The sequence below is a fragment of the Pelecanus crispus genome, chromosome 1 (assembly GCF_030463565.1).
Source record: "Pelecanus crispus isolate bPelCri1 chromosome 1, bPelCri1.pri, whole genome shotgun sequence".
Classification (NCBI taxonomy): Eukaryota; Metazoa; Chordata; class Aves; order Pelecaniformes; family Pelecanidae; genus Pelecanus; species Pelecanus crispus.
The window spans coordinates 63,347,712-63,375,602 of record NC_134643.1 but is presented as its reverse complement, the minus strand read 5'-3'; the positions used below and the strand labels follow the sequence as shown (position 1 = coordinate 63,375,602).

The 27,891-nt window shown below is 43.6% G+C and overlaps 1 protein-coding gene across 1 annotated transcript in view; it reads left to right on the top strand.

Annotated features, from left to right (window-relative positions):
* The window catches only part of STAB2 (stabilin 2), an 86,512-nt gene that overhangs the window by 38,477 nt on the left and 20,144 nt on the right, over positions 1-27,891 (top strand). The window contains exons 27-49 of the mRNA XM_075708114.1: positions 639-734; positions 1,726-1,773; positions 4,169-4,305; positions 4,668-4,782; positions 5,743-5,820; positions 5,991-6,083; positions 6,197-6,304; positions 9,223-9,354; positions 10,446-10,571; positions 11,975-12,031; positions 13,235-13,330; positions 14,672-14,867; positions 15,409-15,504; positions 16,485-16,530; positions 18,024-18,097; positions 19,625-19,750; positions 20,286-20,359; positions 22,131-22,202; positions 24,897-25,016; positions 25,502-25,549; positions 26,710-26,793; positions 26,894-27,040; positions 27,444-27,569. Of these exons, the coding sequence (XP_075564229.1) occupies positions 639-734; positions 1,726-1,773; positions 4,169-4,305; positions 4,668-4,782; positions 5,743-5,820; positions 5,991-6,083; positions 6,197-6,304; positions 9,223-9,354; positions 10,446-10,571; positions 11,975-12,031; positions 13,235-13,330; positions 14,672-14,867; positions 15,409-15,504; positions 16,485-16,530; positions 18,024-18,097; positions 19,625-19,750; positions 20,286-20,359; positions 22,131-22,202; positions 24,897-25,016; positions 25,502-25,549; positions 26,710-26,793; positions 26,894-27,040; positions 27,444-27,569 (2,295 nt within the window). The remainder of the gene's footprint in view (positions 1-638; positions 735-1,725; positions 1,774-4,168; positions 4,306-4,667; positions 4,783-5,742; positions 5,821-5,990; positions 6,084-6,196; positions 6,305-9,222; positions 9,355-10,445; positions 10,572-11,974; positions 12,032-13,234; positions 13,331-14,671; positions 14,868-15,408; positions 15,505-16,484; positions 16,531-18,023; positions 18,098-19,624; positions 19,751-20,285; positions 20,360-22,130; positions 22,203-24,896; positions 25,017-25,501; positions 25,550-26,709; positions 26,794-26,893; positions 27,041-27,443; positions 27,570-27,891) is intronic.

The window sequence follows — 27,891 nt, the reverse complement described above, 5'->3', positions numbered from 1 at the left end:
CAAGCAGTGCCAGAAGCACCAAAAATGCTATGTGAACCACGTCAGTATGGTACATGCACTAAGGGCAGACAACAAGGGCTGGTCCCAATTCTGCCTGTACAGAAAGGCCTGTCTCAAGCCTGGAGTAAATAAATGCTGCTTCTCTACCAGCAAGTACAATTTGGATGCAATAGTCTGTTGAGATGTTTAGTCGAGTCATGCATCTCTACACAGGCATCTATCAGCTTTATCAGTAGCTGCACGCGTTTACCAGTAGCTACATGACCTGCAGGCTCTGCCGTGCTCTGTAGTGCCTGCAAGAGCCGCACCAGCCTCAGGCGGGACACAGGGACAGAGCTAAAGAAAAGAGCACGGGGGAGCAGAGGACGGGTCTGCCGTAGCCGAGCGAAGGAACAGGGCTCAGTTTATGGAGCAAAGGTTTAGCCTCCTAGACTGAGTACATGGTGGGCAGGTTAGTGCCCTCAGCTGGTGAAGTTTGTCCTATAGGAGGGTGAAGATGTCCACAGGAGATGGTATGAAGATCCTTTGTTAAGGTTATGTCTGTATATGAATGTGTATAAGGAAGAGGGTTTACAGGCCATCCTTGCTCTTGAGTGGTCTTCTGAGTATTTGACAAGTTCTCTCTTTCCATTTCAAAGGCAACTTGTCAGTTCGAGTCTTCACGTGGCTGGGAGTGTGTGTGCCCAAAGGGCTATGAAGGAGACGGTAGAATATGCTATGGAAATGCTGCAGATGTAAGTAAGATGGTCATCTTCTCTAAGCACAGGACCTACTGCACAGTTCTCACACTGGATCTTAACCAGAGAGATAGCAAAGCCATGATAAACAGTTAGAAAAATATGATGCCCACCATTGCTATCTGCAGATGGTGTTCCTGCTGAAGACTCTTGCCCGATTACAAAAATGATCTGTTGTGTTTAAAAACACAGCTTAGAAAGGGGCCTAAGGGATCCGAGCATATTTCTTTAAGACAAATTGAAAAATGCCAGCCCCAGTGGCCTAACATGCAGAAGTGCTGTAAGCATTCACCTCCCAGCTGGGAGCAGCGAGCACCCAGATCTTCTGAAGTTCTGCCTTGAGGTGTCTCTCAGTGGAAACAGTCAATTTATCATGTTAAAACAAACCATGCTGACCGGCAGGCAAATAAAACCAAAAGTAGTAAATGGATGAAAAAAATATGCATTTAACAGCATGGGAAAAACAAAAGCGTCAGCTGTCACAGCCATTGGCAATAATCTTACATGGCTCCTGGCACTATCTGCCATCCCTGCTCACACCATCATCTATCTCTGTTTGAAGTACTGCAGCAGAATAAAGGCTTTCCACTTGCAGGATGATATGTAAGATGATGTACAAATACCAAGCAAAACAACATATCTTTTTTCAATTAATTTTGCATTGAAGAAAAGATTTAGGTTTACATTCCCAGAAAATTAATGCTTAGCCTGAGGCCAGTACATGTTACATACCAAGGTCAGGCACACCTAATACACCTAAGCAACAGATGGCCTGATTTTCAAAAGAGTTGGTAATTCACCATTCTCATTACCAGAAAGTATCAGTACTAGAAAATCATTAATGTCCTCCCTTTTCACACACACTGAAAACATTCTCCTCCATGACACATCAGGCCAGACACAACGGGTTACACCACAGGCTACAGCAAGAGTACTTTGGTACAGCTAATTATAGCTTGCATACTCATTGCTCTCTCTTTTTCATCAGGAGTTATCTACTCTGTCAGAAGCAGCTGCATTTAACCAATGGGTTAATGTAAGTACACTTCATGGTTGATTTTTTTTTTAGTATGTTCAACTTATAATACATGAGCCTTTTAGCCTTTACAAATGGGAACCTCACAGCAATATTCCCATCACGCAGCAGAGGCCCAAGCTCTGGAGAGGGATTGGAGTGTCGCTCCTTCCACTCATGGCGAGGCTGATCATCTGGTTCCCTATTCCTGCCTGAAAACCAAATTCTGATCCCAAATTCAGGCAAGTGAGGAAGCTCCACAAGCAGCAGAGCAAGTTACAAGCCCATTCTCTGAGGCAGTGGGCTACATAAGCCATGAGTCACTCGGTACATAAATACAGCGCAGTCCAGCTGACCAGCAGCAGGGTACAAGCAGAGCCTGAATATGCGCCCAAGTGGCTCCTTGCAACTTCCCCCATGCAATAAAACTACAAGTAAGTGGAGAAGGAAGGCAATGCCTTACCCTCCCTATTTTCACTGAGCCCCATGCCAGGAAAACGCAAGTGTATGGCTGGTCAGTGTGCTGCTGCCACAGCAAGCAAGAAGCAAAAAAACAGGGCTTGACTGAGATGCTGGAAATTAAGAGATTAACTTGTTTGGCTTCAGATCAGGGAAGAAACACCAATTTAGATAAAAAAAAAGGTTCTAGATAGATTGATTGTCACTGTCTACTTTTTATTTTCACATGCTATCATCTATTACTAGGACAGCAGTAACATTAGAGGTCCTACCCCACTGTGGCTGGCACTGTATGAATAAAGATCAAAACCAGTTTCTCCCACAAAGAGCTTAAAACCTAAACATAAGAAGGGTATAGCAAATACATGGCAAACAGAAAGGAACAGGGATATGTTAATGAATAGCATCAGAAGCAGAAGTCACAGCGTATTAGCGGCTTTCATGCTTCAAAGTTAGATGGCTTGGGGATCATTAAAGCACGCAATTGCAACAGGGACCTTAGGGAGCTGCTTAAAAGAGAGGCCAGCGTGGCTAATTTAAATCAGTTATCTGCCTGGCCCTGGGCTCAGGCTGCAGCACTGGACACTGTAAAGAGAAACTAATGAAGTTAAAGAAATGAGCACAATAGAAAGGCTGTTCACCTGCTAATGTGCTCTTTAGACAATGAAGCAGGAGGGGCTGGGGGTGGGGAGTGGAAATCAGGGAGCAGATTCTGTATAATCTATTGAAACAGGGATGTGGAAATTTCTGCTACACTTGAGAGAAATGGTATCCCTTAAATTAAATAACGGTAGCTACAACAAATATGAGTAAAATACGGAGGTATATCCACCTGTGGGGTTTTTAACTTCATACTTGAGCCGGAATGTGATGTTTACCACTTTTCATAACCAAGTATTTTTCTTGCTGGCAAGGAAGGATGAGAAAGGGAAGTCCGTTGCTATTTCTGTATTTAAATATTTGGAAAGTGACAGTGATGATGGCTAGAAAGAAAGATGATCTTAACAGAGACAAAATTCCCAGCTATTTAAGGGAGCCGATTCCCTTCTTGACTTAAAACCCAGTACAGGTATTGAAGGACCATCCAAAACAAGCCAGCTTCCAGGCAGCATACCAGCTGCAAAAAGGTAGAACCCAAGCTCATATTGCTGCCTTAAGTTTTGCAGTATCAAAAATGGCAAATTGTGGAGCCTGTGAAAAGTTTGGAGAGCCACATCTTCAGCAAGATCACATTCAAATCTTTAGCTCTCCTTTTTCTGCCCCACAAAAAAAATCCACGCAACTGGAAAAATCCTCTCAGTGGAGGCTCTCTCCATCCTTAAGGCAGATACAAACATATGGAAGATGAATCAGTCCATGCATACTACAGAGCCCACATCCCCTGTCTAAAATTAGAGCTGTCAGCAGCAAGCCCCACTGCAGTGCTAGTGGGCACAGATATCCCTTGGACATCTTGAAAAATCCCAGCCATCTTAAATAGCCTTGTTCCAAATGGGAACATTGTGTCATGTGGGTTTCTTATTTCATGGTTCATAAGCCTTCTACCTATTAAATAGCATGGGGTGCTCTGTAAGAGGTTACTTGAAGTTATCGGTAACCAGTAGTATTTATCACCATGATTTTTTTTTAACATTCAAGTCCATAAAATAGAATCCATGAGACAGACTAACTTTTGTGGGAGGCAACTTATGTGTTTCATAATAAAAAACAATTCTGACCTAAACGTTACTTCTGCCCTTTAAATGCTGGCAATCTATTCTGTAAAAAATAGGCACTCATTTACCATTTTTGTACAGCTCTAAGTACTCTTGTTCAAGTCATTGCTCAGTATAATAGTTTTTCCTCTCCAGGCCGGTCACAAAGCACGTCACATACTCCACCTTGCTAAAAAGTCACTAGCTGCTATTTATAGATAGTCCTCAAGAAGAATTATTTTATGCTCTTTACTTTCATGCAGGAGGCTGAGATAAATTCGGTGTTGTCCACCACCTCAAACCTAACTGTCCTCGTGCCTTCTCTTCAAGCAATTGAAAACATGGATGAAGATGAGAAAGCCTTTTGGATGTCAAAGAGTAACATCCCAACTCTACTGAAGTATGTTAATGGTTTGGGGTTTTTTTTTAATGAATTGCTTTCCATTCCAAACAAGACCTTGGTCTGAAGCCTCTAAAGCAAGACAGCTGTTACATTTTTTAAGGGAGGGACATAAGATTCTCCTTCTAGTTACAGTGGTATAAATCTCTGTAGCAACTCTGCTGAAAACAAAGATGTTATTTGTATTACATCAGAAATGTTTAAAGGCTAAGCTAAGATCAGAACATAGCTGAACTAGGTATTGTACAAACAATTCCTGCTTTAAACCACAGTTTTAGACACACTAAGCATATTTTTCTGAAAAAAAAAAAAAAAAAAAAAGAGAAAATACAAAACCTTCAAATCCAGTTAATTTCCTTTAGGTATCATGTATTGACAGGAGCTTACAGCTTTGCTGATTTCCAGAATTTATCGTCCTCTGACATGCTGCCAACATCTCTACAGAGCAACTTCCTACACTTGTCTAAAGAAAATGGGGTGAGATGACCTGCCAACCTCTGTGGTATCATACACCAAACCTTGACCATCACTGCCACTGGCTTCCTTGCATTACAAAACCACACAGACATTATGTACCCATATTTAAAAAAAGACCATCTCATAAAATTAAAGGAATAAATCAATTATATTGGGCCCTTTGGGAGAAACATTAACTTGATTTTCTCCACCACCTTACCTAGCTGAAATTTGTCCACAATATTATTTACTCCTAATGTCCCAGTAGCTGCTGCAAAGGCTGGACAGTCTCGTAGCCAAACGGAAGCACAGTCCCTGTCTGGAGCAGCCTGTGTGAACTAATTTAAGACAAAGAGTATCAAGGAAACCCAATAATTTATTTTAGGGAACTGAGAAGGTAGGAGGAAGCAGTGATACCGTGCACATGTCTACATGTGCAACTTGATAGTCCCAAACCACCCGACGGTATTTTTAATGGTAAATAACTACAACCGACAGCCCTTCCCCCTCAGCCTTTTTATTTAGTACTCCATGTTCTGAGGAGGATTTTCTGGGAATCTATATGGCACATTTAAGCACTTCATCGCCATTAAGGGAGGGAAAATTTCCCTTTGCCCCCCTTCCCCGAGGGAAGAATCATAAATGGGGACCTTCAAAGCTGCACAGACATGGGAGCGCGTGAATTGGTACAGGAGCTCATCCTGCCGTGGGGTGGGGGTGAGCACACCTACCCCCAGTAACCACCCCAGTGCGAGCAATCCCATGGCTTTGCCAGTCTGCATGCAGGGAGCAGCACCAAGTCCCAAAGTCACCTCTCCTGCCCACAGTTCCCCAAGGGCAGGTGCACGCTGGCATGAGCAGAGCTGTGGTGGAGCCCCAGGCAAGCGTTTGGGAAGGTGTGGAAATCCACAGCACGAACCACCAGGAAAATGCTGCCACTGTAGATGTAAAAGCAAGCCCTTTCTCCTTTCCCTCTTTCAGAACATCACCCTCCAGGGCGCTCACATCGTGGCTGGCGACATCGCATCCACAAACGGGATCATACATGTTATTGATAAGGTATACGGCCACATAGGGAGGATTTGTCTCTCTGCACCCCAAACAGTGGAAAATAATTAACAACTCTTGGAAAAAAGTATTTGCACAGATTTTCTCCTGTATCTGATCCTTGCAGCTGCTACCACAGCATGTGCACATGTGCTGACGTGGGATATCTGCTCCCTTTTCAGGTTCTGACCCCCCTCCGCAGCACCGTCATGCCGAGGCTGCTGGCCCGCCTAGAGCAAATGCCCGATTACTCCATTTTCAGGGGCTACATTATTGTAAGTTTTCACATCCTTTTAAGAACAGAAGCAGTTCTCTGCTTTATTTGCATTTGGACTGGTATCACACTATCAGTGGTCATTCTGATTGTTTTTTATGTGTTTCACAACAGCAATATAGCCTGGCAAGTGAAATAGAAGCTGCAAACACATACACAGTCTTTGCCCCAAATAATGAAGCCATAGAAAATTACCTAAGGGATAAAAAGTCTGCTACTCTGGTATGTATTACTCACAAGACTTGTCTTAACAACTCAGTATCCCACCTCAATTTCAAGTGGATGGATTGAGAGGACATAGAAATAGGAAGAGGGATTTGTTTTCCCGAAATCCAGTAAGTTTAGTTTTGTTTTTAACACCAGCAGAGGTGAGGAGGGATGGATCCACCTATATTTTCCTGGCTTGCTAGAAGAGCCTAGCTATTTGTTCTGGGTTTTGTCCTTCTCTAGATTAAAACCATGGTGATAATATCCAGGACATTTCATCAGTAGACTTTTTTTTTTTTTTTTTTTTTTTTTCTTCAAAGATCAGTGCAGGAATGACCAGGAATAACACTGAAATGAGTTTCCTAGGTGAACAAGTCCAGTCCCCTGTCATCACTGGCAACCCTGTCATTAATAATGCTACAAAATATTCTGACTCTTCCTTAAAACTATCCAGATGCTTGCCCTGTCACTTCTGTAGGAATGCTATTGCCCAGCCACTTTCCGCATAGTGTTTCTAATCCCAGTTCACAAGCACTGTTGGCCAGTCCCAGGGCTCAGAAAAATTTCTGAAATTTTCCTGGCTAGTAAAATTTCCTTGGGCAAACCCTGTTGCTGCTGCCCACTCCCAGGAGCCCCACACCAGGCTCATGGCTGACCTGGCCACCTGCTCCTCCCACCAGCATGGACATGTCCATCCCACCTCCTCTACCAACCTCAGTCCTCATGCCCAGAGCTAGTTTATATTATTTTGACAGCACACCTCTGGCCAGTTTATATCCCTTTATTCTTACGCCAGGAATATGCTTTAGCTAAAACAATCTTCTCTCTGGCATTTGTGTCCCTACGTATTTACAAGGCCAAAGAGCCTTCTCAATCCTGTTGGTCTCCTCCCAAGATAAGCTATCCATTTCCTGCGTCATCCCAGTGCCTTTCTTTGCATTTGCTCCAGTTTGAAACAGCTTTATCAAATGTGCGTATCGAGAGCCACACCTTGCAGAGGAAGCTTCATTTACAACTTGCTCAATGACATTAATACTTCCCTGCTTCTTCCATAAATGTTTACCCTGCTGCACTCTGTCCCTACTTCCATGGTCTCCATTTACAGCCAGGAAGCTGAAGAGCACAGGGTTCAAATGACTCATCCCAACACATTTACCACCAACCAGCACTCATGGCAAAAGTCCTGCTTGCTGCCTCACCGGAAGAATTCACATGTGATCAAGCTATGTAGCCAGCCGGGTTAGCTCAGTTGGTTAGAACATGGTGCTAATAATGCCAAGTTTGCAGGTTCAATCCCTGCTTACTGCAGGGGGGGGTTGGGCTCGATGATCTCTCAAGGTCCCTTCCAACCCAAAGCATTCTATGATTCTATGTCTGCTCAAATGACTTTTGAACACTATTCTAGTTAGTTTCATGACACGACATCATCATTTCCACATGACTGTAAGAAGCATTTATAACAAACTTTGAGAGACACATAGGACATTAATCCCATTGGATTCGGGTTACACATGCACAGAAATCCTTTTCATTGCCACAACTTACCAATATATTCTTCTGTTTTTCTTCCATCCTCCCAACCTTGCCTCATGTGGCAATCTGACAAAGAAAACCAGAAAGCAACCATGAGGTTAAGACTGCCTAAGCCTTATCCTCTTCATGAAACACCTTGGGAGAACTCTGCCGCAGAGGGAAGAGCTTGGCACAGGGAAGAGACCCCATTTCTTGTCCTCACTGGAAGCAAGGTTTTGTTCTCACTCTGATTAAAGACAGAAATGGAGATGCATGAGAGTTAACTTTTCCTCCAAAGCATCCAAGTCAGGAGGATTAAATAGGGTTGGACATTGATGGAGGCCTATGCCTTAGTAGATTAGGCCTATCTGAATTCTTGCCTTCTTGCCTGCAAATATTTCTTTGTCAGATCTGTGGAAAACAAAGCAGAGTGAGTCCCACCCTATGAGATGTAAAGAACACTACTTCACCCTGTGGGCAAAGCCAGACAACATCACAAATCTTGCAACCTGGGGGTTTTTCATGCTTTCACACACTTTTGAAGGAGCTGAAGATCGAGTTGTAGTATGAATGTTCAGAACAAGGGGACGGCAGGCAATGGATTTCCCACAAGCACCTTCTATTGCAAAGACATACTGCTGCAGCAGCACTATATTTGTTGGCTAGGTAGCTCCTAAACCCTCCAAATGCCTCAGCTTCTCTCACATCTACAAATCTCTCACAAACACATCTCCCTTCTGCTTCCTCCTCCAAGTCAGGGAGAGCTCTGGGAGTCCCCTGCTTCGGAACAAGATGCAGAAGCCTTGGGAAGCCCTCACAATATTTTGATGTACAGAGAATAATTTCACCACATCAATGAAAAATGAATACACTCTAGCAATAACACATAGAAAGCTTTCCAATTAACAGGTGTGGTTCTAGCACTTTGCTGACTGAAGATGACCTTGAAGATTAAAAAAAAAAAACCCAACCTATATATTGCTGTAAATGTTCATCTATAGGTTATTCAGGGATTCACAAAGTAAGAAGGAATGGGTATGGGGAAGATTATAAAAGCATTCATGAATATGCAACTTTTGATGTCAAATGAACTTATGAAGGTCAGAATCCTAAAAAATCATCTGACCAACTTTTACCTGAATCTGTCAGCCAGCCCTACACACAGAAAGAGACACTGCCAGGCACAAGCAAACCTTGGTCCTACCAGTTCAATAGCCTTCCATCCTCCATGGTCAATAAAGTTTCATTGTGACAGGAATGTAGATTCTCCATAGTACGAAATATGAAATAACCTGCCAGCTGGAGAAACTTCTCCTTAAATTCAGACAATCTGTGTTTGGCTTATACCCTGTGGGAAAAGCTATCCCAAAGAGCTTTCCACGCTTTGTTATGCAACTCTGAATTTAATCATGTGTTTGCAGGATGAAGGTCAAATCCGCTATCATGTTGTGCTGGATGACAAGCTCCTGAAGAACAACCTGCATAACGGCATGCACAGGGAGACCATGCTGGGGTTCTCCTACCAGGTTGGGTTCTTCCTCCACAACGGCCAGGTACTGCTGCCTGCATTTGCTCAGAGAAACAGGTTTCCTGCTTTTTAAAAATCCAGCTTCAACTTTAAACTAACATGCAGTCAAAAAGAGCTCTGCACCCCACATTAGCTTCTGGGACTTAATAGCACAAAAGATGTCACTCAAATGCAATGTCTCTCTCGGACCTGCTTAATTCAAAGTCACCCTTGAAGGGATCTTTGATTGAATTTGATTTCAGTTATGCTGTTCCCATTTAGCACTACATTTTAGAAGCTACCATGGTGGACGTGCATCTCAAGCAGCTACAAGCCTGCATAGCAAAGCAGTCATTAATCTGATGTCCAAGTGCTATTAGAAACCCGCCTTCAATTATAAAAAAATTAATTCTATTTCCTGTGGATTTACTCCACTTGCAATCCTAAGAGCTCGAAGCACTTGGCAACAAATATGAATTGCCTTTCAACACCACATATGGGAAATCAGCCACAGCAAGACTGAGCACCACACCCAATTCTGTGGCACAGCCAGGAAGAGAACTTGGTCCTCTTTCTTCTTCTCTGTCGCGGAACTCCCTCCAGGCATAGGCAAAGGGGGACAGAAAGCTTCTCACCAAAGCAGTTTCAGCCCTGTTGTTTGCTCTGCCCACAGCAGAGCCTTGGAAGAAACATCTGCTCGTGGGGCCGTTGCTGGTGAGGGCACAATGGGAGTGTGGGGTAGCAGAGAGATGATAAAAGTCTGCCTTGAAGAAGCAGCTGCTGGGAGGTCTTCCCTGAAGCCCATCATCCCCCACAGACAGCAAACCCACCTCTTGGCTTGCTTTAGGCTCCTTCTTCAAAACCTTTACACCCCACGGTGGAAAAAGCTGCTCTGCCAAACCCTATTGCTAAGAAACTTCAGCAGGCTGCATGTCAACTCATGCCCTCCAGTCTGGTAAAGCTCTTAGATGCAGCAAAACTAGGATGTGAGCAAGTGCTTGAAGTTAACAACGTTCTTAAGTTTTCCTGCAGTGAGGCTTGTACACATGGCTCCTTCTTTTACCCACTACTGCTACAGTTACCATAAAGCTACTAAACAGCTCTACTGCTTTCTAACTGATAGCATTTCTTTTGCAGCTCTTCATAAATGATGCACCTATAAGCTATACAAATGTTGCAACAGACAAAGGAATTATTCATGGTTTGGGAAAAGTCCTGGAAATCCAGAAGAACAGATGTGATATAAATGATACCGTGATCACCGTAAGTGGTTCTGTTCATCTCGATATTTAAAGGCCCATCAGAGAGATCTGTAGCCAAACACAGTTAAAATGTACAGGATACATGACACTGTATTTCCCAGTAAAGAATGCATGCATTTTCCACAAAGGATACTCCTGCCAGAGTTTTAGCATCTATTAAGACTGCTTTGATCCTGCAATCAGTGTACTGACAGCCTAGATAAAACATAATTAGAGTAGTACAGGAATAAGCAATTTCTGAGCTTTAATTTTAAGCAAATAATAGTAATGTGCTATTCTAATACATCTTCTTAGCCAGGCTACTTGTTTATAAAGTAAATAAGTGAAAAAAAACCTGGAAAATAAAATATTTTTAGTAAGGAAAAATGTTTCTTTTCATTCCAGGTGTAGATTACCGCTGCACATACACATGAATTCCTCATGCACTCTGAGTAAAGCATTCTCCCTCTTTTGTTCTTTTACATAAGAAATACAAATGGGTTTACGTTCCTTTAAAGAATAGGATGTGGTTTGCTTAAACTGGCAGAGAAAGGTTCTCTTTGTCATCTCTCCTAAGTGAGTCAAATAGGACAGCAAACGGGCAGATACCTCCCTTCTTTACGGAGCATGCAGTGAACTAGACAAGGAAGACAAAGGGAGACTTAGGCTTCACTTAAAGCAAATTTACCAGGCATGAACTTTTGCAGTTTAATTCTTTTCCTTGGGATACAGTCCCATATCTGCGTGTATTTCACTCAAGGCTTTCCCCCAGCTTTGCTCTGTCAGGCACTAACCAGATTTTGCACATCATCCTTTGTTTTCCCATGGAAAATTATTTTCCCTGCTGTGTTCAAATGCAGCAACATACTTAAACATTCATTTAAGACTTACTAAAACTAAGCACATATTTACCTAAACAGGAATAATATTAAACGTTGTATATTAGGTACAACATATACCTAAGCATTTTGCAGAAACTGACCTTACATGTGCAAATGAGGCACACGCACATACAGCATAAGACACATACACCCTACGAGTTTTCCATTTCCAAGCTCCTATTGCCCTTGTAGCACAGGCAAACTATGTCCAAGCTCAGGATTTGCCTCCTATTGTGCTTTTGATGGGGAGGCCTCTGGGAAGCATTGCTTTAGAAGAGCAAAGCAAAATATCCGGAAGAGCTTTCCTTCTCCTTCCCCTTGGGAGAAGGCTTCCTATGGGGTGTCCCTACAGACCCGCTGGTAGGAATGTTCTTCCTTGCTGAGCAGTCACTCACCACCTTTACCAAAGGGATTATCCTGACTATGCACCCTGAGGGCTAGGTTTAGAAATACAGCTATAGCTGGAAATTATGCATTTTCTATTAAACAACCTGTCTGCAGCCCTATACAGTCTGTTAACTACCTCCCATTTGTGTTGCTTAAGGAAAAGTGCAGAATTTGTTTGCAGCCATCAAGTTGTCCCCCAGGAACAAAAGAAATAGTAAGTATTTTATCATTAATGCTAATTTTTCCTTTTTTTTAATCTAAACTGAGCATAGATGCATTCAATCCTGGTTTTAATCTAATTGCCTCAGTTTCAACAGAAGTTATCGTAGTTTCTTCAGCCTGCTACATACATTGCTTACAGTCAATGGACACAATACACCCCGAGAGCAAGGTAGCAGAATCAAGGGCAGCTTAAAGATAGTTTTATCTTGAAAGACCAGTTTCTAGTATGCACTGGGGTAACTGAAGACTCCTCAAACTGCAAAGGTTACCTCTACCATGCAAAACTGAGGGAGTTGAACATGGTCTGGAGTATGCTTGCTACAGGAGGAATTACAGAAGCAGATTTAGCCCTTCAAATCAAAGATGTACAGAAGGGCAAACTCAACCTGTCCCCAGCAATATGCCATGAGTTATGGTCACAAGGAGACTTGGAGACTATAGAGACTTCAGGTACCCAGGTCCAGTGCATGAGAACTTCAGATATATAGCAGGTCCCTGTCAACCACGATAAGACCCAGAGTTTCTTGACATCTAAATTTCTCTGGGAAAGCCCCTCTGTTGGGACTATATAAGCATATTTTCCTATATATTTTTTTATTTTTTAATTAATTATGCCAGTAATAGGATTCCAAAGCAGGTCAAGTCCCGTCCACCCCTTCAAAGTAATTGGCTGAAGTGCTCATGAGTAAAACTCAAAAATGTTAACAATTTTTTGACAATGAGCCGGTGGATGGATGCTTATCTCAATCTTCTCACAAGTGTACAATGAGACTGGCAAGTCTTCTGCAAGCAATCTTTCCCAACTGTGTCCAGACCTGGAAGATAGAGTGTCAACAACTGTTTTTGCAGAACTTTGGCTCTCAGTTTTCCAAGAAGAATGAGGAAGAACAGGAAATGCATCAGGAAAAAAAATGAAATGTTTGTCAAACTTCAGAAAAAACTTCTGTTCAGTTCTGAGCAAAGGCAGTATTAGACACATCTTTAAAATGCCACAGGGCACTGAGTTAAATTGATATGTTCACTAGCAAAAATCATTTAGCTATTGCATTTTATTTCTAAAAGTATTTCCTTCATTTTCATTGTGAATGTGTAAGTGCACAGCATGCATAAAGTTAATGTCCCATTTTTTTAAATATTTGAAAGTAGCTGATTAATATTACTCAGAAGTGGAGCCATTTCTCCAATTTGTGTTCAGGCAGGGGAGAAGAAATACTGCGTCCTCTCGGAAAACAACATGAGACTGTACACCATCCAGATCGGGTGCCAGCCAAAGTGTGCTAAAACCATCATTGTGAGTATACCGTTTCTGTTGCAGTAAAAGCCAGGAACCCCCATCCCTGAAGTTCACCCTCCTCGTAATCCCCGCTAAATGCACGCAGCACATCAAGGCAGTCCCTGAAAACAGGCCTTTTATTCTGGATGCCGCAGAGATTGGAAGGCTAAACGCTGCTGATGACTGCAGCATAGGAAGGGCTGGGAGCTGATGTGGTACAGAGGGAGCACAGGTTTGGGAAGGGTAGCCCCATGCTTGTCCCTAGCAATCCTGTCCACCTTTCCCTGGGGTGGTGAAGGGCACCTGGGTCCCACCAAGGGATTGGGGGGGCAGTCTGAGGCCCAACACAGTAAGGAGCATGGCCAGAGACCAGCAGAGCTGAAGTGCTGCTAAAAATCATAGAATCGTTTAGGTTGGAAAAGACCTTTAAGATCATCCAGTCCAACCATTAACCTACACTACCAAATCCACACTAAACCAATCAAGGGTAGACTAGACTAAACCATGTCCCGAAGTGCCACATCTACCTGTTTTTTGAACACCTCCAGGGATGGTGACTCCACCACCTCTCTGGGCAGCCTCTTCCAATTCTTGACCACCCTTTCCGTGAAGAAATTTTTCCTAATTTCCAGCCTAAATCTCCCCTGGCGCAGCTTGAGCCCATTTCCTCCTAGAGCTAACTACGTGGGAGAAGAGCCCAACACCCACCTCACTACAACCTCCTTTCAGGTAGTTGTAGAGAGCGATAAGGTCTCCCCTCAGCCTCCTCTTCTCCAGGCTAAACAACCCCAGTTCCCTCAGCCGCTCCTCATAAGGCCTGTGCTCCAGACCCTTCACCAGCTTTGTTGCCCTTCTCTGGATACGCTCCAGCACCTCAATGTCTTTCTTGTAGTGAGGGGCCCAAAACTGGACACAGTATTCCAGGTGCGGCCTCACCAGTGCCGAGTACAGGGGGACAATCACCTCCCTGCTCCTGCTGGCCACACTATTCCTGACACAAGCCAGGATGCTGTTGGCCTTCTTGGCCACCTGGGCACACTGCTGGCTCATGTTCAGCCGGCTGTCTACCAACACCCCCAGGTCCTTTTCGGCCAGGCAGCTTTCCAGCCACTCTTCCCCAAGCCTGTAGCGTTGCACGGGGTTGTTGTGACCAAAGTGCAGGACCCGGCACTTGGCCTTGTTAAACCTCATACAGTTGGCCTCAGCCCATCGATCCAGCCTGTATCTAATCCAGATCCAGATCTATAGCTCACCTCCACCCAGCAGCAGTCCCAAGAGATGATATCCAGCAGCCACGTGCTTGCTGCCATGCTTGCTATCCTGATCCTGACCCTCAGCATGACATTTCTTGCTTTCCAGACCAGGGAGTGCTGTGCAGGTTTCTTTGGGCAGCAGTGCCAGCCCTGCCCGGGGAAAGCAGGGAACGCCTGCTTCGGAAACGGTGTCTGCCTGGATGGTATCAACGGCACAGGCGTCTGCGAGTGCGGAGAGGGGTTTATCGGCACAGCCTGCGAACGCTGCATTGAAGGCAAATACGGCCGCAACTGTGATCAAGGTACTGAGCATCCCCGAACCACACAGGCACCTTTGCTAGTCTTGTCAGATGCCAGAACCCTCCCCTTACATGTTCTAACCACGTCCATTCTAGATCCTGGAAAGGTTCATCACTTTCAGGGTAATAGGCCAGTCTCGAAAACATCACTAGCCCTTTTTCTTTCCCCATTATGGTATTTTCTCTCTGCTCCCTTGTTTGCAGACAGTGCCTCCTACTCTGGCACGCTACAGGCTTAGAACAGCATCTGGTGAGAATAAGCCTCTTTAGCACTGCTTTTTCACCAATGCTTTCCCATTAAAATACAGTTTCAGTCCCTTTATTCGGGAACAGAGGAAAGATAAGGATGTTCTGAATTTAGATTTATTCTGTAGGAAGAAGCTAATAGGCACAAGCCAAAGAATTTCTCGAAATAGCCTAGAGCAGAAGGTGTCATCAGCAGAAGATACCTGGGCCATCCTCCTGCCCTTCCTTCCCCCCGCTGCCTTGCTGCACACTGCTGCCCTGCCCAGGGACAGTGGTTTCCTCCCATCTCTCCCCGCAGCATGCACTTGTGTCCATGGGAAATGCAGCAGTGGGATCGACGGGGACGGCTCCTGTGAATGCAGCGTTGGCTGGAGAGGGGTGACGTGTGAGACTGGTGAGTGTCCCCCCTCCTTTTTTTCTGGGGAGAGAAGTCAGCATTTCAGGAAATGCCAGAACTACAGCCGTGATCAGATCCCAGTGCAGGAGGTCCAAGTGCACTGCCAGATACCCAGCAGCTTCCCACATGCAGTGAAATACAGGTGACGTTTGTGTGCTATGGCAATTAATTACCATATTAATAGAGAGCCAGCTGAGATACTGCTCCTAAGACTTAAATGCCTTACTTAGCTAATTCTTCAACTGTATCACCCTGTATCTGTCACAAAAGAATATCGCATTTGTTAAGGCTATGTATTTTGCAGAGTTACCTAGCACATTTTGATCCTCTGATCAAAAGCCTCTCAAGTGCTTCAGTAAGTCAATTTAGCTATACAACACTGGGCATTAAATTAAGTTCTTGCTAATAAAATAAAATTAATTAGCAACTAAATCATTTTGTGTTGGTTTACTACAGCTCCTATAACTAATAAAATTATATTTGTTAGACATAATTAAAATGTATTAAATAACTATTTCAGAACTCTATATATAATAGTATAAAATCAAAAATGTATAAGCACAGTAATAATAGCATTCAATATCTGTTTTAAACTTGTTTAGAGAAAAACTAGTAATGAAATTAACTTTATAGTCAAAGAGTTGCTATATCTGAGCAAATTTCAGTTCCTTTGGAAAACCTACACTTATATAATTAAACTAATAATGTGCAAAACTCACCAGAGTAAATACAGATAAATGACAACAGGTGAAATGTTTTCCTGGCAATGTGTTGCCATGCCTCTTCCTCACAACTGAATTTAAGTGGTACCCACTGATCTATACAGATGGGGTCTCTATACAGACTGAGAGAGCAGCTGTCTGGTGCAGAACTCGTAACAGACTCCAGCTCTATACAGTGGGAGCAAAGGCCTGGGAAATGAGAAGGACATTGAGCCAAAACGTTCTGATCCCTGTTTCTTTTTTTTCCTCTTGCAGAAATCAAAGATGATGCATGTAACGCCTCATGCCATACCAGTGCTAAGTATGTATGAAATCCACTTATTTGGAGGAGGGGGGAGAAAAAGGGGATCTCTTGCAAGCAAAAAGCATAGTCCATCTTGCTCTCTATGAAGACTTCTCAGCAGCACAGATAACACTCATGTTTTCCACCACAGAGATAAGGGGTGATGTTAATGTAACATATTCAGTGATTAGGCCAAAAAGTTCAAAACGTGCATGTTAAAAGGGAAAGAAATGAGATTGGGGGGGGGGGGGGGGGGTGTGTCCCACACCCGTGAGACATCCTACCATGCAGTATACAAAGAAATGGAGCCTGCAGCACTAAAGAGAACAAGAAGGCAGGGCAAGGCTGACCACAAAGCTGGGTTTCTGAGGTGGGCTTTATCTGTTCCTCCTATTTCCCTCATCCGTCACCACACATAGAACTAAGAAATGTCACTGGCACTAGGGACTTCACTAGAGAGCTGCATTTGAGAAGACACAGCTCTCCTCTTCACATCAAAACATTAAAAAAAAATGCTCTTGGTCCAGCACCAGTATTGGGACACTAACTAGTTTTCAAAGGAGCAAGTCACCCCCATTGAGCCATTTACTGACATGCACCCACCCCCCACCTGACAGCAAGATTTACATTACCCAAGACATTTAAAGAACAAGGAAAGGTGGCTGGGAAGACTCCTCACTTTCAGCCACAGCTCTTCTGTAGGAGCGGTGAAACTAGAGGGGCAAAACCCCTTTTTCCCAGATGTAGATAACTCTCTCCCCAGTGTGTTTGTGAACTGCAGTTCACAGCACTGATATTTTACCAGGCTTTTTTGGTAAAACGCCACTCTCAAATTTGCTCAGGGGGATCCCACACATACTGGCATCAAGACTGTGTTTCTGACAGGAGCAGCAGACTCTTCTTCTCTTGAGCCTTATTCATCCACTGCCGTACCCCTGTAGGTACGAGGATAGGAGCAGTCATGGCAGGAGCTGGGGGGAAGGACGGGATTGTGCTGGCTGTGTTGTGACGTTGTCCCTGGGTAACACCAGGGAGCAGTCCCTGTATTATACAGGGCTCATGGGGCAGTAAACCCAAGCTTGCATACAGAAGGCCAAACTGTCCAAAAAAACCCAAACTTGAACCCAGGGGACTCAGACACCTGGCTCCCACCCCTGCACATCAGTTCTGCTGCATCCCTCAATAAATTGTTTGCACACAAACAAAAATTTGTGCACATTTTTTGGGTGAGCAGGCAAGCAACTTCTGGAGTTCTGCCTGAGAAAATAGGACACTTGATGACCAAAGCGTGCATTTTTAATACTTAAAATAATACATCCAAAATGCATTTGGAAAACTTTGTCCAACCAGGTTCATTTTTATGGTTGTAACTACATCATACCGTATGGTTAAATGCCTTGTTATTTCTGTGCAACACTACCTTCAGAACAATGCACAAAAACAAGGGCTGTACAGAAGAACTGACTACAATTTTTTTTTTTAATGCCGTCTCCCTCCTTTTACTTCTTTAGCTGCCTTCTATCAAACGGCACTGCCTATTGCAAGTGTGCAGCTGGGTTCGAGGGGAACGGGACGTTCTGCACAGGCAAGCGGACTTTGTTTCTTCCCTTTTGAAAAAAACATGCTTGAAGCAGTCTGTGGTCACGGTGGAGCTGATGAGAGACAAGCACTTCCCTGTGCACTAGTGAAAAAAACAGGAATAGCTGCCAGTTTGCTCAAAATGAGTAAGAGCCCAACAGGTGCAGATTCAGAGGAAACAAAGGGCTCAAAATCTCCCAGTTGCGAGGCATTGTGCTAAGGGAGACCAGCGAAAAGGGAACATGCCCTGCACAACCCAGGCCCCATTGTTTGCAGAGTAAAGAAACCTGGATTATGACTTTTACTCCTTTTCCCAACGAAGCCCAGCAGAGAGAGGCCAATTCAGGGTACAACAGCACTTCCCGCTGTTGGAAGCTGTATAGCCCTACCATTTCCTCAGCTTTCTGAACTTGCAGAGAGTTCTGGGGTGGTAAAATCAACTTCTTTAGACCAGAGAGATCTGAGAGACCCTTAGAAAGGGACAACAGCAGTTTATCCTAGGTGTCCCTCCGAGAGTCTGGGATATCCAGACTTACAAAATAGACTGCTTCCAGCTACAGTACTTTTAATTAATTTTACAGTTGTTTTACTTAATCTTTATCTGATTAAAATACTAATTCTCTTGGGAACAGAAGCATATTTGTCTACTTACAATGTCTGGCAGGGTCCTAATCCAAGATTTTAGCACTCTTACTCTGTCTGCTTTCATTTTCTCTTCTGGCACAAATCAACCAAATCCATTTTAATCTGCTGGTAGGAAATGCCCAATGTGCAGGAAGAGCTGGGTGACACAGGTCACCCGTAGCAGCTCTGCATTCACCCTTACTCCCCTATACAGGATTCCCAGGCAAAACCATTTACAGCTCAAGTCAGCTCCCCAGCCTGGCTGTTACAGCTGCTGAAACAGCAATTTGGGGTCATTTGAGGCAAAAACTAAAGCAATGTTTGCTGATTTGATTTACACTGAGGATCAGAAAAGAATCCCTCCCTGCTCTCAGGGTAACCCAAGCAAGCTCAATTTGCCAGCCTCTGACTCATCCAGAGTTACAGAAATGGCATGAGTAGCCATCTGAATAATAGCCGGGACTTTTTGTCACAGGAGGGGGCTGGGTGGCATTACAGGTATTACCTCCTGCAAGAGAAGGCCATTTGATCTGTGTGCAGAAAGAGGCAAGCTAAGGGAAAGCTTATGGCCTCTAGACTAAATGGCCATTTAGTCTAGAGAAGAACGTGAAGTTCCCTTTTTTGGTGCTTGGTTGGAATGGGCAGAATCAGAAGATGGGAAGTTACTGAAAGTCAGTCCTGGATGAATTCTTATCTTCCAGACTAGAAGAATCTTCTCAGCTTTCCCTCTTGTAATCAATAAGATGTATTAAATATCTGTCACTAATGAAGCCTATGGCCTCTTAAATCAGAAAGGTTCTGTGTTCAGAAAATGTTAGCAAAACCCTTTAAAATATAGAGACAGCTTAACCTGAAAAGCAAAAAGCCATTTAAGCACATTGTTTTAATCTGGGTTGTTGTCACTGTTCAGCTGTTGATGCTTGCAAGACCAGCAACGGCGGCTGTTCTGCCAAAGCAGAGTGCAGAAGAACAACGCCTGGCAATAGAGTGTGCGTCTGCAATACTGGGTACACTGGAGATGGAATAGTCTGCATCGGTAATTGCTTGCAATGTCTTATATATCGCAAGGAAGAAAATTACAGGAGTGAGTTTTCCTGTAGATGGAATATCCTTAAGTGCAGTTTCCTGATACTATAAACCCTAATGCCAAAGGCATGTCTACGTGCCACATGGTTGATACTACTTGGCAAACCATGCCACTACAGCAGTGTGGTGTGACACCAAAACTTATTAAAAAAGATATACCTCTCAACAAGGATAGCCCCATCTTCAGCAGCTTGATACAGTCATGCTCCTCTGACCATCGCAAACTTAAAGACTTTTAGATGCTGTTGTACCGTACCTCCCCAGGTATGGTTTCAGAAATGCTGACGGGAAGGTTTTAGCCTTCACCAAGACAACTGCAAGACCTAGACCGAGGTATTAAGCAGCTAAGGGAATGAGTTTCATTGATTCACAGTTGTCATAAATCTGCATTCCTAGTATGCTTTACTTAAAATTCTCCCTTCTTGGGTTTTCAGAAGTCACTCTTCTTTTTATTATTATTATTGTATTGTTTCTGTTTTATAAAGAAATCAACCCTTGTCTGGAGAACAACGGCGGATGCGATCGAAATGCAGAATGCACACAGACTGGACCCAATCAAGTGAGTACTTTGTCAGTGCAGAAAAATAAGACTGGCCAACTGTTTACATTTGGGTAAAGAAAGATTTCCCCATCTCAACTTTGGTTTTAAATGGGAAAGTGGATTTCATAACAAAAATTCTGAAAAGTATATGCTTCCCTTAAAAAGGTATTTGAGGGGGAGTGTGGACAAACGTCACAAAATTAATTTCAGTAAAAGAAATCCAAAACTGCAGAGGAAAGCAGTGTTTTGCTATTTCAAGCAGTTGTTTTTCTCCTTTGGGAGGTTTTGATGTGAAAACCTGTCAGTTTGAAAGTATTGCCAGATAATGTTTCTTCTATTGTTACAGAAACTGCCCATGGAAAAAATCCATTTCAGGCTAGCCCTTCTCCCAGCATAGCTCAAACGTATTCACAAGGAAAAAAGGGCTGAATCCTAGTTCTCCTGTAGGGGTTACAGCATACCAGCATCCACTCGCTCCTCTGCTGTTCTGCATCTCCCATACGGAAGTACCACATAGTCCCCAAAGAAAATGAAGTATAAAAGGACAAGGGGGGAAAGGAGAAACAAATTGGCCCAGGCAATCAAGTGACACAGATTAGTGTTTCTATTTTTATAACAGCTTCAGAAGAAGCTGAACACCCCGACTGCAGCACTTCTTATCATGCCCCTGTAATTTCATATTGGCTATTGGCAGGACTGTAAGCCTCCAGCGAGCACTGCAGAAAATGGTGACCAGGAGTCAGAGGCCACCTCCTGCCTTCCAGTTGTCCAGGAACAGGAGGGGCCATAACCCCATCAGCCCTTTTTGCCAGTACCAATCAATTAACTCTTTGCCTTGGCTGTCATTTGCAAGTCAGTACATCTCTAGTAGGAGCACAGAGCCACTTAACTCCTTCTAGACAAGGCAGGTGATGGCTATTTTCTTCTATCCCCAGCGAGGGTGTACGGAAGTAGTAGCTACAACATTATTATTTATACTTCCTTACCCATGGGAATACGGTTAACGTCAAAGCAATAATAACCTCCGCTACAAAATCCCACTGCAGCAGAGCCAAACTTACAGGACAGAGATGAGTCTGCTTTCTGTAGGGCTTTCAGTCATACAGATACGTAAAACACTGCTATTACACTGCCTACCAGTTTTATTTCTGCTGCAGAAATCTCCTTGAATTTTCAATCTCCTATATATTAAATGTGAATTCTAAATTGAGAACCACTAAGCACTGAATTCGCGAGGAAGACAAGTCATTTCTTTGCAGCCCTGCTAATTTTTCATCTTTGTGATAACTGCAAGTGCAAAACAGTAATCGCGACATAAGTGTCAAATGCATTACTGCTCCATGGGAAGCTGTCAGTAACATCAGGACAAAATTGCAAGTGTGTTTTGAAGATATGTTTCATCACTTAAAAAAAACAGGGGAAGGGGAGAGAAGAGAGGGGAAAACCAACCTATGCGAATAAAATGAAGGGTACAAATTAGGGGTTTAGCCTGTTTTGCCAGCAAGATGACTGTGTGCAGGTGTCAGAGGGATCATTTCAAATGACCAGGACAGCAGAGGAGAGACAAGAGATGGATATGCAGAGAAAGGGCAGATAGAGCCTCTTGGAAGTTGTTATTCCTCAGTCTCAGCCTATGGTTGCTCCTGCTGGCTAAGAAACTGCCGCAGGAGACATGATACACACCATATAACTTTGAAATAATCTGGCAAAAAAGTAAATTAAATACAAGTGTGCTGAAAAAAGTCAAACATCTTTCCATGTATGCATGTTTTCTGGTTTTGTTTTGTAGGCAGTATGTAATTGCTTGAAGCGATACTCTGGAGATGGTAAAAGATGCACATACATCAATCTGTGTTCACAGGTAAGTATCCATTTAAAGAGGGTATTTAAGGTCTTGTTATAATCATTGCACTTTTGGGTTTTGTATGCATTCAAAACTAAGTCAGATGGGTAGAGCTGTGACCTTCTATGCCCAGAATCCACTTACGTTAACTAAACCAATTTTTAAACGTGCTTAGTTCAGTACACACTTCAGTGCTGTCACTGTTTTAGAAACTACACATGTAATAAGGGCTTTTTCTGGACCACAGCTTGGACATAATACAAGTGAGGGCGCAGACTTGTCACTGAGTCTTAAAAAAACCCACTTCAGATCTAGAGAAACAGACCCTGGTCTGTAGTGGTAACGTGCAAGTCACGTCTTCTCAGTGGATTTTTTTGTCATTGGTAGAAATCATATAAAAAGCCACCATCTATGTTTGTGTAGGCTTGCCAATATTTCAGTTACTATGGGGAAAAAAAATGCAGCTTCTAGGCAAGACAATTAAAGAGCTTGGTTCGAATGATAAAAGGGAGAAGTGTGATCTATTTCATGTTACCTGTAATGTTAAAAAAAAAAAAAAAATAAAAATCAAAGGTTCAGGTTGTTGATGCTCCGGGGCCAGTTCTAGCTGTTCAAGGAGCCAGGTGATTGGGAACTAAAGAAAATAGCCTATGGTAGATCAAAACCCCTATTTATTTTTAATATTTTCCTGTCATTAAGTCTTCTGGTGTGATTTGGGACTGTATCTGTGCAGCCTGAACAAGAGAAACGAGCGAGTGTCAGCATACACATCCCTTTCTCAGTCTGAAATTTTTATAGCCAAATCAGAGTATCAAGTCCTCACACTGCTGGGTCATTAGCAGTGAAATCCATGTTGGGGCAATGGAGACTCAGGAGCCTCAGCATTCCTGGGCTCCCTGGAGTAGACGTTTCCAGCAGAGGCCCCAGCCTGCAGGCTCACCTAGGGCAGAGCTCCCATGGAGCAGCCAAAGAACAGAGCCCCACAGCCTCTACAGCCACACGTAGGCTGCATCCCAAATGCATCCCTGTGGATGCATCATACAGGATAGCAACACTGCAAGCTGCAGCAGGGGCGGGTTAGTGAATAGTGAAACAGGAGATGGGGTGGGAGGATGGAAACCTCTCTTGATGGGGAGGTTGAAAGAAAAAAAAGAAAACCAAAGAGTGTGGGGAAAAAAAGCATTCTCCGCAGAACCCCTTTCCCTCCACAACACGCAACAGCAGGGCTTCCCGTGGCATTCCTCATTCTGTCCCTTATCACTTCAGGCTGAGAATTAGCCACATTAGTTTCGCACGAGCTAGCTCGCACACTGCGAGCCACGTATTTGCGAGCAACGTGGTGCTCTGCACCAGCCGCATTGCTCTGCTTCTTGGCAAGCTGCAGCAGGGACATAGCCACTCTCCTGTGCACATTAATCCCTTGTACTCCAAGCGCAGTGACAGTAATTCTCACCCTCCCAGCCTGGCCTGTCAGCAGAGTTTCTCTAACCTTGAAAGGTTGCAGAAATGAAAGAGCAAGGGCAAAAACAGAAGCTGGAGAAAGGGAAGCTCAAAGTTATGAGCCGCTGCTTCCTATGATTTTGTATGCTTTTGCTTTTTCCTATGCCTTGTTCCAGCAACTCTGCTTCCACTTGACTAATTATGCCAAGCTAATTATATATAGAAAAAAAGATAGTCTTGAGAAGTGTCAATGTTAGACCAGGAGCTCATCTGGCTTCACCACGGCCAAACCTCTGTGCAGCAAAGCTTCACAGGAAGCTATGACACACCCAAGATTGCCAACATTCACCTAAAGCTAGCCAAATAAATAGCAAGTGCACCCAAACCCACTACTTACAGCCTGTCAAGTCAGGCCCCGCTGGTGGCTCCCAAAGGAGCTTCTGCTCCCACTCATGGCCTGTGGGAAAGGATCCCTGAGATGACCAGCAGTGGAAAGGACACCATGAAACAAGGGCAAGGAAAGAAAAATATGACGGCTTCTCAATTTTTCCTGATTTGCTCTCAAGTCCAGGATAGAAACGTATTTGCAAACTGAGGTGCTAACTGGGGAGCACCTACTTGTAACTGGGGAGAGTTCTGAACCCCAGCGTGGTGCTTCTGGATGAGGAACATCTCCCCTTAGCACAGAGAGCTTCCTGGAGCAGGTGGCCAGGTGAGGTGCATCTGCTGCTCCAAGCCTTAGGTTGCACTGGTGGTGCACCCATGGGCAGACAGGATATGTTTTAGAGGAGACACATTGCGGCACGTCCCCGTTCAGCTGGCCTGGGCCATCAGACAAAGAACAGACAGTCCTATACTAATGCTCCTCTAGAAATCCAGGCTCCTGGCGCTATAAAAGTGATTTACGGCTGTAAATAGTTCCCTTCAGTGTACGTCAATGCTGCCTCGGCAGAGCAGCTAAGACTCATCCCCAAGGTCCAGAATGAAACCTGCCCAGAAATCTTTTGGATCCCTATAGCACCATGAACTGAAGATATAAGGAGAATCAAAACTACATCCTCTGCATAAAAGGAGAGTTATTTCTTATGAACCTTAAATGCTCTTTATTGTTTGCAAGAAAGTATATACCATCAGAAGTTCCCCTAAGATCTGGTTTCAAAAAGCTGTTGGGATTAAGTCTCTCTAAGCTATGTACAAGGGAAAAAAAGTGATGAACTAGGATTGTTTTGTACACCTGAAGGAATTAAATATTTTAAATTTTGATCTTACAAGAATAATGGAGGCTGCAGTGAATTTGCCATCTGTAATGACACTGAGCTGACAGAAAGGACCTGCACCTGCAAACCTAACTACATTGGGGATGGATTTAAGTGCAGAGGCAGTATCTTCCAGGTAAAGTGCTGCACATGTTTGTTGTCCCTTATTTTTCTTCTGATAGTTATTAATACAGTGGTTGTCTCTTGAAACATGCCAATTTTTCTCTTGGACAAATTGGTAAACCTACCCTAGAACTGGAAATAATCCCAGTCCAAGAAACCAGGAACAAGATGCTGCAAGATAACCTTACCTGCCTTAAAAAAAAAAACAAAAACAAACACAAACAAACAAACAAAAACCACCAAACAAAAAAAACCACAAACCCTGATGGACAATCATTATGACTGCAGTACTAGGGAGTTAATATTGGTATTTTTAGCTTTCAAAGAAGCCTGTTCTTTGATAGAGCAAGGTAAGAACAGAACAGGAGCAATGCAGATGGGCAGCATTTATTCCAAAGCAGAAGTTCCCTTTCTTGTCTGAGTGTTGCATTTGTTTGCACTCCATAGATGTTGCCTCACATTTGCAGCACTGTTACAAAGTCTTGTTCTTGATTGCAGGAACTTCTCAGGGACTCCAACACATCTAGGTTTTACTTCCAGTTAGAGGTAAGAAAAGGTTGAGTGGTGGGGTTTGGGGTTTTTTTTTTTTGGAGGGGGCAGGGTCCCCTCTGTTTTTTTCACCTCAGGGGTGTAGGGAGGCGGGGAGCAGGCAAGAATCTGGCACGTACCAACATCCTTTAACTTAATTGGGACTGGATTTGGATCACCAGTCACTAATATTAGAGATGCTCTGATTTAAATATTAACTGCCATTAAAACCTCTAGAGAATTAATGATCAAGACCAAGGTCCCAGGGAAACGTAGGGCCTCCAGACCAGGCATAAAACTGAAGCTTTCACCCATTCACAGTCTGAGATCTTCCAGCTCACCTCTCATGAAGTCTGATGTGAGCAAATACCACTCTTCTACTACCCCTACCGCATTTTCAAACCGTGATGCTGTTTTCAGTTGCCCTTCTGAAACATCTCAGGATGCTGCTGTGTGTTGCTAGACAGCCAATGTGCACCACCAGTTCTCACTGCTTTTTGGAGACTGGCAGTAGTAATTCCCCATTTACCCCAAGCCTCAGGGCAGCACAAATCTGCATACTGGCCTGCTAGTCCAAAGACTCATATTCTAGCTTCAGTTCTGCTACCATGGTAGACAGATGGCTTCCTCTCACTTTAGCAGAGCTCTCTTCTTATTTTCATCTGTCAGTGGTCATTGCAGAGTGCCTTCAATACCCCAGGTCCATTTATCCCTCTAAGAGTAATTAATCTACTCCCAGGTATGAGCAACAACGTATCAGCTAAATGCATGTGCAAACACATGCATATATCCACTCTTGACTATCTCAAGATGAAAGGGTTTATTCATCCTCCCTTGCCCAGGAGGGAATAGCCCTCTCCACCCTCCCTACACTTAGTGTTTTTTGCAATCTTTTCCTCTTCTCCTGTTTGTATACTGCAGAGGAAACGGAGACTTGGCTATAAGCTGAAAACACACAGAGAAAAATCTTCCATTTTATACCAGAGGTGACCAACAGGGCTGGGAAGGAAAGTCCGCACCATACAAGAGAGTCTCTCTCATTGCAGGGAAGGGAACGCAACACGCAGCAGCAACAGGGCCATGGAGCCCACCTCCCACTCAGCAGGGCTGTCCCCGTTGCTGCATGATGTTATGAACATTAATGACTCATTACTGCTTTGTCCTCTTAAATTTGGCAGGCCTTGTCTATCAGAGATATTGCAGGCCCTGGCCCTTTCACTCTGTTTGTACCTCGCACAGACATACTAAACAGCGACCCACGAGTAAGTAAGAAGGCCAGAAGTTTTTGGTGAGCTGGCCATGAGTTTTTGGATTCAGATGCCTTGCTCAACTGCTTCTCAACTCCTCCACTTTCTGCTGCAGGTCAAGGACTGGATTGCCAAAGGAGTGATGGCTCAAGTCCTCCGGTACCACATGGTGGGTTGTGCCAGTCTGCTGTACAATGACCTGACAACAATCACCAACATCACCTCTCTCCACGGGGACCCAATACACATCAGCTACGCTCAGGTAACAAAGCATGATGAGGCAGGGGACAGAATAATAAAACAGTCTGCTCTCATTCAGCTTTTCTTTTAAAAACCTGAATGGTTCCATTTCCTCCTCTGATGCACAAAAATAAATGAACAGCATTAAAAGAAGATTGCCCGTTCAGCTGAAGCGTTCGGCACTTATCTGCTATGTAAAGAGTGGAGTTGTACAACCCTTGCTTTGACACAACTTATTTCATCCTCGGACTCTCGCTTTATGAGCATAATGAGAATTTGAAAAACCAAAGGGAAATTTATTAAAACTGAAGCTACTGTTTGCTGCAAAGAAAGGATGATCTGGGCTCACCATATCAAAGAAATTTGGCATAAGCCTCACCCTCCCGCAAGGTTCCACAGAAAACATGTTTTTGTTGCCTTTCCAGAACTCGCTGGTTTTGAACAACAAAGCTGAAATTATACTCAGAGATATTGTTGGCACAAATGGCGTGATCCATGTCATAAACCAAATTCTGGTCCCATCACATATGCAGGATTTCCCCCTTAAGAAGGTATGTGCAGGTCTGCTGTTCTCAATGCAGGGGCTTTTCTACAGTTACTGTTAGATATATAAATCATGTGAGTCACAAAAAAAACCAGTGATACTAAAAAGACCTTACACAAACATTATTTGACACTGCTGAATAAGTTACATGTTGTATTTAAAATTAGTTCAGGAATTACAGTTATACTGAGAACAGTATAAGAGGACTCTGCGCAGGGCTTTTACAGTGGCATTGATTTCATTACAAAAAGTGACTCACAGTGGAAAACAAGCTAATATCTGCTTTTTAAATACCCATATAATGTATTTATTACATAAATTACTGAAAT